Source organism: Juglans microcarpa x Juglans regia, chromosome 6D (genome assembly GCF_004785595.1).
Source record: "Juglans microcarpa x Juglans regia isolate MS1-56 chromosome 6D, Jm3101_v1.0, whole genome shotgun sequence".
Taxonomy (NCBI): Eukaryota; Viridiplantae; Streptophyta; class Magnoliopsida; order Fagales; family Juglandaceae; genus Juglans; species Juglans microcarpa x Juglans regia.
Window position 1 is genome coordinate 2,858,897 of NC_054604.1, and position 13,816 is coordinate 2,872,712.

Here is a 13,816-nt window from a genome sequence, read left to right on the forward strand (position 1 = left end):
ATTTCTATTATAATTTTGTTTGAATCTACTAGAGTTTTGTTTTATTATTAAAAATTATTACTAGATTTTATCACATTACTAGGGTTTTGGGTTGAATTTAAATCTTGTTTCTTCCTATCCCTACGACATTCATGGCAACAACTTGCGTGGGAGTTACACGTTCACATTACGCAGTTTTTCTACCATTTGTTTCTCTAGGGTTTTTATCAGTTGCTCCCTATATATATGCGTTACACACTTCACACAACACAGAGAAGCAAAACTCATGCACTCATCAAAAACTTCCCCACGTCTCAGCCCTGTTCTACGCTCCTCAAAACAGAGCACCCAAACTAGGTGCTGCCGCAAAGTTGCACTGAGAACCATAGAGTAGCCCAGCTTCGAACCCACACGGCACCACCACCACCACTTTCAGATCACGCCGACGCCACTACCAGCCATCTTAGAAGATATCGGACCACCCTCAGCCGCCAAAGCACACCGCAGCAACGATAGACGTGAAGGCCGAAGCCTCTGTTTTTCACTTCCACTGTAGCCACCTAGAGGGACGTCGAACCACCTCCTGGCCACCGCAGAAAGAGCCGACCAGCCTAACCCCGTCGTACCCACTCCCTTCCGGTAAGCCCACGACGTCTGCCAGCCTCCTCTCCCTCTCGGTAGTTTTCGGTTGATTTCGGTTAGCATAGTTCTCTCTCTAAACTCTCTCTCTCTCTCTTCCTCACTCGGTGTCGCACCACCATAGGAAAACCCCAAGACGCGTCGCAAGTCACTCCCAGACCCCCGGAACCACCGTCGCACTCAGCCTCTCTCGGTGAGTCTTCCTTTCTTTGGGCTCATGTAGTAATATTATGTTATGGGCCAAATTGTATTATTTTACAGAAACTATTCTAATTATTTTAAATGGACTTGTATTTTAATTTGTAGTTGATTTTATTTTATTTCAACAACAGTTTACTAATTTTATTGGGCTTAACATTTTAAATGTCAGTTTTTTTCTTAAATAAATATATTAGTCAAAGACTATTTTTATAAGGATGTTTGCAAATATTTTGTTAATATTCCTTTGTCTATTTAATAGAAGTTAATAAAATTATTATGTTAAGAATTTAATGAAATTATGATGTTAAGAATATTTAATAGAATTTATTAGATTTCTTATAAGATTTAATAATTATGTTAAGAAATAAAACTTAGTTTAAGAATTTAAGTTTATGAATTATTTTAAAATAGTTCGAGTATTCATCTAACTTATAAATAAGTATTTTAAGTAATTTAGATACTAGGATTTATTGAAATGTTTAACATTATCTTTTAGATTGTGGATTTAATTAAGTAAGATATTAGTACTAATATGTTTCCAAATAAATTTAGTGATAGTTATTATTTCATATAGGTTTCAAGTTACGAAGTGTTATTCAAGAAGAAACGAAGCGAGGTAAGTAATTTGATCACAAGTTTAGGATCATCACAGTTCAGTTTATAGATAATTAGTATTCAAGCTAGTTCATTACCAGCCATTATTTATGAACCACTCATGTCATATGCAAACATGTCATCCAGCATAGCATACGATCATGTCATTCCGCATCATATTCAGATTCAGAAATTATAATTATGTATGTATTATGTCATGCATCTCATGTGTATAAGACACGTAAGCCATCTTAAATTTAAGGGAAAGATAAGATCAGATCATTTAATAAGATGGTCATTCAGATGCATGGTACCAATGCAGTTCAGTTTCAGGGTGGATTTGCAAGCCACAAACTCAGTCGTGGTCCACCATAGTATGTCAGAATACTATCAGCGGCTCCCTTTGCGGTCGTGGGATGTGGGGTCGGTGCACAACCTCGCACACAAGGTTAAGTGTGTTGGCCAGTCAGATCAGTCAGTTAATTCAGTTAAAACAGTCATGCATAGCACAAGCATCAGTATGAATAGTCATGAATTTAAACTCTCAACATGAAAGTTTTATAAAAACCTTATGTTTAGTATGTTTACGTTGTGATGGATTTCTTGCTGAGTCTTCGACTCATTTTTGTTTGTTTCCATGTTTTTAACCACCCAGGTGAGAATGATGAATACGAGCAGGCAGGCCTGAAATAGAAGGAGCATATAATGTTTAGTTCAGATTTAATAAAATAAAAACATGTTTTTATGACATGGATTTTATCAGTTTATTTATTTAATGTTTTTGGAAGACTTTTTATTAGACATTTTCTACAAAATAAATTTCTAATTTCATTTATGAAATTTGAGATCTCTTGCCGAATTTGTTGTTATGAAAAGTACGTGACACTCCTAGCCTTTGGGAAGGGGGTGTTACATTTATGCTTGTGGTTTGCCCTAAGTGGGTAGGGATTCCATTCCGTATGACGGTTGCCAATGATTGCTTTAATTTGTTTTTAAAAGAAAAATAAAAGTTAAGAAATGCTCTTCGAGGGCAGCGAGTTTCTCTCACCACGAATACATAGACATCCGTGCAAAACCTAAACTATATGTGTCTCACAACACACTTTATTAATGATGACTGGAAGTTACACAAGATGATTTTTTTCCTTTTGTTTGGTTGAAAATCACAAGAGCGATACCTTTGGTAAGTGCATAGAGATGTGTTTGCATGATTGGGGGCGACCAAAAATACTTGTACTCACACTTGATAATGCAAGTTCTAATAATGTGGTTGTTTCTTATTTGAAAAAAAAAAAAACAAAGTATAGGAGAGACACGATCTTCGAACATGAATTCTTGCATGTTCGATGTTGTGCCCACATTTTGAACTTAATCGTTCATGAGAGGTTAAAAGAATATGATGAGTCTATTGCGAAGGTGGAGGGGTGTTGTGAAGTATGTTAAATCCTCCCCTCAAAAGTGGAGTACATTTCAGAAATGTGTGGGGTTGGAAGATATTCAATCTAAAATCCAAGTTTGCCTAGATGTACCGACTAGGTGGAACTCCACCTATCTTATGTTGGAGAGGGTTTCAAAATTTAAAAGAGCTTTTGATCGGTTGGAGGAAGAAGATCCGTGCTTCCTTAGTAGTATTAGAGATGATGATAATGACGATGTCGATGATGAAAATGTAAACCATGTGGTGAATACGAGAAAGTCAAAGAAGTTAGGGCCTCCCAATGCATTCGATTGGGCGAAGGTACAGTTGTTTGTGAGGTTCCTTGCATTATTTCATGATGCAACTTTAAAATTCTCGGGGGGTGAATATGTAACTTGTAATGATTTTTTCCCGGAGTTGGTTATTATTAAAGATGCCATTAACATGGAGTGTGAAGAACGAAACCCCGTGGTGGAATTAATGGCCACAAATATGAAGAGAAAGTTTGACAAGTATTGGGAGAACTTAGAAAATCAAAATATGTTGCTCTATATTGGTGTTCTTTTTTATCCTTGCTACAAGATGCTATATCTTGATTTTGGGTTGAGAAAATGTATGCACATGATCATGCAAAAAAAATTGATTTCAGTTGGAAGGTGAAAAATACATTTATCCGCATATATGAGGTATATAGGGAAAATGAAGAAGAGCATTATCATCAGCGCACAAGTTCCCAACATAAAGATGTAGCTCCTTTAGCTAACAAGGTGGCTAGTAGAAAGGCAAAAATGATGGCTAAATTTAAGCAATAGTTGCAGTCAGAAGATAGTTTGGAAAGTAAGTCAGAGGTTGATAGATATCTAACTGAAAGATGTGAGGATGAAGATGATAGTTTTGACCTTCTAATTTGGTGGAAGGTGAATTCAGTTAGATATCGCGTACTTTCAAAAGTTGCAGGCGATGTATTTGCAATACCGGTATCTATTGTGGCCTCTGAATCTACATTTAGCATTACGGGTAGTGTACTTGACCCTTTCCGAAGTAGTTTAAATCCAATGAGTGTTGAGGGTCTCATATGTGCACAAAATTGGTTTTTTTCTTCTTTTACTCCAATAAGTCTTAGGACTTTAATGGATGAAGTAGAGGAATTTGAAAAGCAGCTGGATTAGATATGGGTATATAATAAAATTACATTTGATATCTTTTGTGGTTTATTTTGTTTTATCTTCTATGTTATGTAACTTTATTTAACTTGTGTTGTTTTAAATTTTTATGGATATAACTTGTTGGAGACCCGAACTTTGCTGATTCTATGGAGGGGTCAAATTCAATGCCTACTAACCCTACACCCAATGATGATTAAAGACTAAAGAGGTGAGAAGATTGTTGGTAAGCTAGGCTCTGATGATCTCTTTATGTGGGTTATGATTTATTAATCTATCTATATTTGTTTATTGGGATGCATGTGGTGATTGTGTTCCATGTAAAGTGTTTATTGTTAGCTGGATATTTGTTGTCTGTTCCTTTTTTACTCCCAAGTGTAGTGTTGAGAATTTGGTTTTACATAATGTAATTTTAATATGAAAAATCTTGTTTATTTGCAAGAAGATATATGATTTGTAAGTTTTGGGTATTGACAATTTGACAAGCCATAAGATTTTTGGTTTTTGGTGTTTTTCATTTTGGGTCCTTGGTAACTTTTACTTTATTGCATAAATTTGGTTGCAGGAATTTCTTACATGGGAACTTGAGCTCCAGTAGTTAAGCAAATATGAACGTCACTCCTCTTTAAAAACTGGCTAGAATATCACTAACTAGTTTTACCCATTATATGTTAAGTACTTAAGTTGGTAAGTTTTGGATTGTAATTTGTAATTTGTAATAACTTTTGTATTATTATTATTTTTTTTAGTTTTTTATATAGATTAGTTTTTTTTTATCATTATATTTTTCAAGATCAAGTTTTTTTTTAGTAGTTTTAGCTAAAAAATGTACAATATTTGAAGTGGGAAAAAAAAATTAGATTTACATGGGTTGAATGACCCATTTTAGGCATGTCCAGACCGACTGGATCGACCCTGGACTTGACCGGACCGAAATGGACTGGACCGGACCGGTCCTATACCTTACTCGATCTGGTCCAGGGTGGAGAATTCCTAGACCGAATAAGTCCGGTCCGATCTACAAAATCACCCAAGACCGGACCGGACCGGACCGGACCAAACCGAGATCACCCTTAAATAAAATGAGATTTTACTTAAAATCTTTAAATACATTTTTTGTAAATTTATATTTACAACAACTACTTAAAATGAGGCCTCAATAAAGATATTGTGCCTCAATTTAATAAGATCTTAAAAATTTATTTAAAATATAAATAACTCATTGTATTACTTATAAAAAAATTCATTGTATTAAATATTAAATTTAATATTATGGGGCCTTGCACTGTAGTTGCACACATTTAAAACTATAAAAATTATTTAAAATTTTATTTAATGAAATGGTTTTTATTTTTTTTTCAAAAATAAAATTAAAAAAACACCTCATTTTTATCTTTTGTGGCCTTACATACGGTGGAGCCTTAGGCAATGGCCTAAATTGCCTTACCATTGAGCCGGCCCTAATCCCACCTAAAAGACGTGTAAAAAAAATTACTTTTTATTAGTGAGAACTATATTTTTACAAAAAATTTATATATAACTTTTCTATTTATTCTTAATATTAATCCGAAAATCCTACATGTACGTATAGTAGAGTCGAGCCAAGACATAGTTTTCAGCAATCTGGATTTGGGTCGAACCAATCCAAAACATACTCACGAGGAAGTTAATTTGGTACGTACTTGGTCTGGACAGAAAATGGGCACATCGTCTGTTTAAGTTGGGTCTAGATGACTCCTCTTTTCAATTGGGCTGAAAAACGACGCATTTTCAGATCATCTAGAGTCCTAAGCTATTGCTATTAAATGGTTCATCCCTAATATTAATAATTTATAATTCCTAGCGGACCCAGAAGCTTCAAGGCCATTTGATGTTTGAAGTTGATTATTCTGCCATATAAAAAATTTAATTTAATTTTAGTTTTATACCATTTATTAAAAGTTATTATATATATATATATATATATATGCTTCCTAAAAGTATAGTTTTCTTGCTACATCCGTCCATATATATAGTCATGGATTAATAGTTCATTAAATAGAATAAAAAAAATAACAATTATATATTATAATTGTCCTTTACACAATTATGTTATAATGATTATCTAACTGCAAATAGTAACGTTTGTTGTTTTTTCGTTAAGTTCATTCAGTCTTGTTTTACCAAAAGACCTTTAAAATCATTGACCATTTGACGTATAGCTCCCTTATAGAATTTAATAAAAGATATTATTTTACCAAAAGGTCCTTAAAACTCTTAACTATTTGATGTGAAGCTCCTTTATAGAATTTATTAAAGGATCATGTTTTACCAAAAGACCCTTAATAGAATATAATTATTATTAATATTAATATTGAATATTATTAATTTGATTATAATAAAATTATTATTAATATTTTAATTAGTAGAACTAAAAAATGTGATAAAAATTAAAATTAAAAAAACTATTAAATTAATAATATTTTTTTATTATATAGAGAGTAAATAGATAATCTAATATGGATGCAAACCAATACTCATACTTTGCTGAAATTTAGATTTTTTTTAATCTTGTTTTTTGTCTTTGTTTAACCTTGTATTTTTTTTTCCTAAGAAATAAACTATTGACTTTTTTACTTTTTTTTTTTTTATTTAAATCATTATATCAAATGCACCCTAGGACTAACGCACCCGGGGTCGTTCCCTAGTATATGTATATATACGTGTATAAAGTTTAATATGATTTTAAATTACTTCCAACTACTAGTAATATATTATGAGCTTTACTCCTGTAAAATCACATCATTCTCTCTCAACTCGTTTGTATTCAAAACTCACCTCAACTCATCTCATCTCATTATTACAACTTTTTCAAATTCTCACACAAAATATAATAAACAATTCAATTTTTTCAAATCTCAAAACAACTTTCCTAAATTTTCACATAAAATATAATCAATAATTTAACTTTTATTCTACTATTCACAAACTATCTCAACTCATCTATGAATTCAAACCACTCATTGTCTAAATATTAACTGGTCGATTGTCTTTTTCATTTTAAACTGAATTATATATAATATTGTTGATCTATCTAGCTAGCTATATATTTATATCATTGTAAACATGAATTAATATTGTTGTGCTATCTATTAATTAAAGCATGATTTAGTGTTCTTCTATCTATTAATTTAATTAGAGTGGCTCTACAGGAGCTCCCGACAGTGCATTATTATTATTTATTTTTTTACTTTCTTTTCATATATTTTTTAACACTTTTAAATATTTTTTTAAAAAAATCACAACATTATTAAAAAATACTTATTTTATCATTAAGTTAAAAAAAAAATTAGAGATTTCTTTGTTCAATATAATTATTTAATATCCCGGGTACAATTCCTTATAGAAGATTATATGAAAATCATTTTATACTTATATTTTAACCAACTCACTAGCTAGATCTTGAGCTCGAAACGCCATGTTAATTAATTTTCAATGCATAGAGATCTGTGCTCATCAATTTATCTTTTTCTTCTTTTTTTTTTTTTTTTTTTTTGAATAACAAACATCATTTTTAAAAAATAAAAAATAAACATATATATGCATGGATAAATACAAAAGGTTTCGAAAAAAAGGCAAAAGCCAAGGTGGGGCGGTGGCAGTGGCAGTGGCAGGGGCAGGGGCCCTATCCTCCTGAACTTGTCATTGATTCGACTTTTTCGATGAGATCATAATAATCGACGTTTCAAGAAAGCAACCGGCCATTGCCATTGGTTTGGTTATGTGGGAAACGGTACTCTACTTTTCGAATATGCCGCCCCAGATGCCTAATCTTTTGAATATCTTAACGAATTTATTTTCTTCCTCTTTTTTTTTTTTGGTCAATACAACTACCTGATCAACGACCAGATCAGATCGATCGATCTTTGCAAGAAAATCAATATTGTCACATATATATGTATATATATAGCATTAAAAAGGTTTTGATCGTGAATACATATATATATTATATATATATACGATCTTTGCAGAGCGTATATATATGTATGTACGCTGGCAAATAATCTAACAGAGGTTTTCATGTGTAGCAAAAAGATGACATGAACCTCTTATAGAAGCAGCAAAAAGCACTCAAAATCTTAATATGGGCACTTTCATTTTCAGTCGATCTGCGCAAAATATGGCCGCTCTGCTCAGAATATATGTCACAGACGGATGGAAGTTTTTTGCACTATATATACTTCTGTAAACAAAGCTATGTTCCTCATGATCACATGAAACTATCATCGACATGTATTCAAAATGCATATATATAGAACACACACACACACACACACACACACACACACACACACATATAAACCTTGGATGCTTGCCGATCTAGTGCTTAACACAGTTTTTGGAAGAGAGAAAAGATGGAAGAAGAAATGCTAACTAAAGAAGAGCTATCAGCTGCTAGCTAGAACATACCGTAAATATTATATATATATATAGAGAGAGAGAGAGAGAGAGAGAGAGAGAGAGAGAGAGAGAGGATCATGAGGAAGAAGTAGTAGTAATGGAGGTGGATCAGGAGATCAGAGGCTTCAGCCTCCAAGCTCTTCTAGGGTATATATATAGAGGCTTCAGCCTCCAAGCTCTTCCAGGGAAAACACTTTGGTGCTAGCTAGCTAGGGTTTCGGGCAGGCCGGGGCAGGCATGGTGGAGTGACTCTGCAGGAAGAAATAAGTTTGGGCAGTGTTGGTCGGGGCTGCCCGAATATTAAACAAACATGCAAGTTGCAGTCGTGTAGGTCGAGCTTATCTAGATCTGAAATTCCAAGTTTCCCTGTTATGCTTGTAACGTGCATTAGACATGATGCGTGTTCACCATGCACCGCATAATTACCACCTGGCAAAAGCAAATTAATGATAAGAGCGTGTGTGTGTACAAAAATTTCATGTGAAATCATTTTTATGTATTATTTATACATTCTATTAATATGATTAGTTATGTTTTTTTTTAATATAAAATAATTATTTTGATTAATCACATCAATAAAATGTGCAAAGAATATACAAAAATAAATGTATAATATAACTCTTATTTTTAGGGGATTGTGTTGATAAAGTTTAATTTAGAAATCAATTACAAACCATCTTATTCTTTATTGACAGCAATAATATTCTTCTCTCACTCTTTGATAATATGTACAACATTCGTGAATTCAAAATTAGTTCTATTTTTATCCACGCCAATCGTATATATTTTTATATATTATGAGATTGTTTTTATATGTTATGCACAATAATTTCTTTCTTATTATGAACACCTAACCTCAACACTTAACTAGCTATTAAAATATATCTAAATGGACTGTGCTAGGTCCACTGCTTCCAACTCATGCTGGGTGCTACCGTTAGGTATAATTAGTTTTCTTCTTTTTTATTATTTTTTTACATGTATTTTTTTACACTTTTAAATATTTTTAAAAAAATACAATATTATTAAAAAAATACTTCTTTAATCACTAAGTAAAAAGAAAAATAAAATAAATAAAATAAAACATCTCAACAGTAACACCTAGTTGTAAAAACCAGTAGTGAGAATACATTTTCCTTAAATTTTTAGGGTGGCACTACAGCCACCCTAGTTATTTTGGTGTGTTTTTTTTTTACATGTATTTTTTACACTTTTAAATATATTTTTTTAAAAAAATTTACAACATCACTAAAAAATACTTCCGACTAGCATTTTCCTTTCTAAATAGGTCCAAAACCAACGTATATATTTGAGTTCTTAAACAAATTTCTAAATAAATTAGCCTGACAATTTTCTAACTAAATAAAAAGTTGGTTGAAGTTTTTCTATATGTTTGCAAAGAGATTTCAAGTTTAAAATGGAAACCTTAATAAAGTAGTCTGGCAAATATAAAAACCAAGTTCAAGGATATATTGTACCATAGAAAATGTTTTGGAAAGACATCCACCCACAGGATTAAATAACGCAAATGGAGGAGGAAAAAGTATAGTAGATTATAAGTTATCTTAAGGCTATGTAACCAAGAAATATATACTTGCCCAATCATTCCATCATTATGGAACAAGACGGTACATACAATACATACATACATACATATATATATATATATATATATTTTGCCTCTACTAAAATTAATTCTCAAATCCATCCATTATTTCACAGGGATGATAGAATCTCCTTTGTGTTTTTAAGATTGAATGAATAATGGTCCCACTAAATAATCTTTCTAAACTGTTAGCATTGTCTAAACTTTCTCAATGAAATTAAAATTTCATCAATCTTTAAAATCACAAGAGCAAGAAATTCAATTCAAATACAAGAACAATTGAGTAATGCTAGATACAATCATAAGTTATTTAAACACCACGCACTAAAAAGTAGAGTACACTTTTAAAAAAAATTATTTTTTTTTTTTATGTAAATCTTATATTTATTTACTTTTTTTTTTAAGAGTACACGGTACTTGTTCTCTCCATAACTGTGAACATCATTTCTTTTAATATTTAGGCCTATTTTTTTCACTTGATTGCTCATGTACATCCACAAGGAATTTATTTTCCCTTTATTTCATTATCTACCTTTTCTAAGTGCTTGAATATCTATCATCTATTGGTCTCTCCGGCCCTAGGAAGATTTAGAAGGTGGGGAAGGAGGCACTTTTTTTGGACCACTAGTGCCTTCGGCAAATGCTATAAAGTGTCTCCTCGAAGTCCAGATTAATCTATCTTTCCCAAGCAGAAAGACTGTAGTTGAATTAGAAAAGCTCTACTCTCGTGCATAAACTGCAATGCACCTTTAGATTCCCTGCAAGTTGAAGTTAAAAGCAATGGCTTACTACAAAGGGACCGAAATCAATGCCCCTTCACATGTTAGCAAATCTAACTGAGAAACATTTATAGCATATAACTCAACACTTTGACATCCCTTGAGTAAGGATGCTGACCATTGCGCAATAGTGTGTGACCGCATCGATTTTGTGATCGATGTACTGTTAGTACTTGTCATTGTTTGAGGTAGACAAGTAGTTGGTGATATCTTCAACCAGTGGGGCAATCTTCCAGCTGTATGTGAGTTCGGTTTCAAAAGTGGTAGGAAAAAGGGCAGTGCAAGTACAACAGTGATAAACATAACCTGGCAATCGACCACTGCTGGAATGAAAAATTTGCAACTCCTTCAAAGGAGGGCTAAAGAAATATAACCTTATCTTCACTTTATATTTACAGCACTTGGAGAAAAAGGAGGGCTGAAGAGAAAAACAACAAAACTTCGGGGGAAGAAGAAAAAGCCCTGGTACCCAGGCTTTCACTTGCAACGATCCCATCATTCTCACCCCAACCGGTTGTTGGCTAAACTGAGCTATAGCACAAGACTTGTACATATGAAATAATTGAAAAAAAAAAAAAAAAAACTACATTTATACTTTGGTTTCCTCCTTGATTGTCTCCAATGATTCTAATTCGCCCAACATCCGATTGTATTCCCGACAAACCTCCTCTATTGCAATTTTGAGCTGTGTCACCTACATATGCAAAGAATGATTCTTAGAAACTGGTGAAAGGAAACTCTTCCCAGAACACACGAGAACAGAAATCACATAGAGATCGAGAATACAGGTAGTGACATTTTTTGCATTCAAAGTACCTTGAACTTAAGTTCTTCTTCCCTCTTCTCATACTCCAAACATCTGGAAACATCAAACAAACTCATAAATGAAGGCCTTCTATGAGCATGAGTTGACTGCAACTGTTAGATTTTTTTCAAGACATGAAACATGATGCTAATATGTAGATCTCCCATATTATGACCAAATTGTGAACCCCTGATATCTGAATTCTCGAATTAATCTAGTCAAGGAGCTCCATCAAATGGCAGTCTCATACTTTAAGAGGAGAGTGAAAGGGGAGTTCATGCATTTTAAGTCCAAGCGAGTGCATACGGAGATTAGCAATCATAATAATCATTCCTTGCATCTATTCTGTGGCTAAGTGTAAGTGAGATATCCATGGAGGACTAAAATTTGCAATACTTACTTTGCTCGGAGCTTCTTGTTTTCTTGCAACAAGTTGACAGCCTCCTGATCTTTTGGTTGGTTCCCAGCAGTAACTAGTGGCTACCGATACATATTAAATAAGTCAGCAACATTTTTCTCTTTTTTTGGGGTATGAGATCATGCTACGATAAACGAGTGCATGACATGAGTGCATCGCTGATATCAAATTAAGCAGTTAAAGAAAATATACAAGTCTACTATCCAAGCTGTAGTATTCTATACAGCAATGAAATCGTGCATTTTGGCTCCAAAAACAGTGCTGGAAATGTAACGAAAGTAACAGGCAGGATTAAAAATGGAGGAAGATATAGGTTAAGGTTTTCCATTCTACATGCAAAAAGAGGGAGGGAGGGGGTAAATTTTCATAATCTCAGAATTTAAATAAGGTATTCAAGTTTTTGTTGACGCTGAGGATCATTAAAATGGAACCCAAAAATACAGTGCATTAAATTTTACAGCAAATGAATGAATATTTAGATTAAGCTGCATCAAAGCAAATAGGAAAGAAGTCTAAAATCTTGAGCTGGAGTGAATGAATCATGTACATTGAAGGTCAGCGAAAATTAATATAAAATTTAACCACCCAGACCTGTATCTCCTCATTGTACCCAGCATCAGTTACATTGCCCACTTCCACTGCCCTCCTTTTGGCCTTTTCTACTTCTATTAAATCAACGTGTTCCTTTCTCTTCTCTAATACTCCTATGACAATAAGACCAATCATATGTTGAGCAACATTTATTAAGTTTAAAAATAATCGGTTTTCATTTAAACTTAAATTACCTTGCTTAGATCTGAATTGAGACTTGGGAATGAATTGTTCTGCAATTACAAGTCCGGCTTTTGCACTACCAATAGCGGGGGAAAGTTTATTAGATGTAATAAATTCTTGTTTGCTGCTGGGTGGCATACTATGAGATGAAATCTGCAGCAACTCTGGTGCACGGAGCTTTTTTTTGACCTGATATCCAATGAGTCCACAATGATAATCCCTGCCAAAGGTAATGCTCATCACGTAAACATTACAGATCTGCTCTACCTAAAACTAAGCAATATCTCCACCGTAGAAATGACAGCTCATTCCAGTTTTCCAATGCATTTAACCAAAGACCTCTTTAAACACATGATGACAAAGAGGTTGAACAAAATAAACTTATTTTCATAGTTATGAAAGGCATCCAATACATCAATCTTAAGAATAAAAAAAGGGAAAATACAATTTCCATCCTCTTAACTCTCGCTGACTATCAAATAGCACTCTAGATCAATTCTAGAAGTAAAGGGCTAAAAATAAACCAAAAAAAAAAGTGACATGACATGATCTTGACTATAAGATCTTAACAAAAGGTGAACATTGCAACTTTTTTATTGTTGGAAGGTGCAATGAGTCAGTCATGGTAGTTTAGTGTGCAAAATGTAAATCTCCTATTAGATGCCAGATGGAGACTGCAGTGTAATTTTCACAAAAAAATTATGTAAAATGCAGTACAGACTCCATTCAAGAGCCATGGAAAACAAAAAAGTTATCAATCAATTTCCATTTGGTGACCAAAACTCATTTAGGGAGTTCCAAAAAGAACACAAACGTTTATAGGCGTCGGTTAGAGCACCTTCTTTCAAAGAAGATATTAAGTTTTCAAAATCACCCTCAACTTAATCTCGAATAAAGCAAATTAAATACTAAAAAAGAATTATGACTTCTCAAATAAAGCGAAAGCACGGAAATATATTTAAACTTCATTTATTTATTTTTCTTTCATAGGTATTTTTATT

The 13,816-nt window shown here is 33.0% G+C and overlaps 1 protein-coding gene across 4 annotated transcripts in view; it reads right to left on the reverse strand.

The window, feature by feature from the left end:
• Window positions 1-11,147: 11,147 nt before the first annotated feature.
• The window catches only part of LOC121235300 (protein MICRORCHIDIA 6), a 29,791-nt gene continuing 27,122 nt past the window's right edge, over window positions 11,148-13,816 (reverse strand). For 2 of the 4 annotated variants that reach the window (XM_041131636.1, XM_041131635.1), the window contains exons 17-21: window positions 12,827-13,035; window positions 12,633-12,745; window positions 12,024-12,103; window positions 11,635-11,677; window positions 11,148-11,512 (exon numbers count right to left, since the gene is read on the reverse strand). In XM_041131636.1, coding sequence (XP_040987570.1) covers window positions 11,408-11,512; window positions 11,635-11,677; window positions 12,024-12,103; window positions 12,633-12,745; window positions 12,827-13,035 — 550 coding nt within the window. In that variant the 3' untranslated portion in view covers window positions 11,148-11,407. Of the gene's footprint in view, window positions 11,513-11,634; window positions 11,678-12,023; window positions 12,104-12,632; window positions 12,746-12,826; window positions 13,036-13,816 lie in introns of those variants that run through there. The other 2 variants (XM_041131637.1, XR_005934561.1) reach the window with 2 other exon arrangements.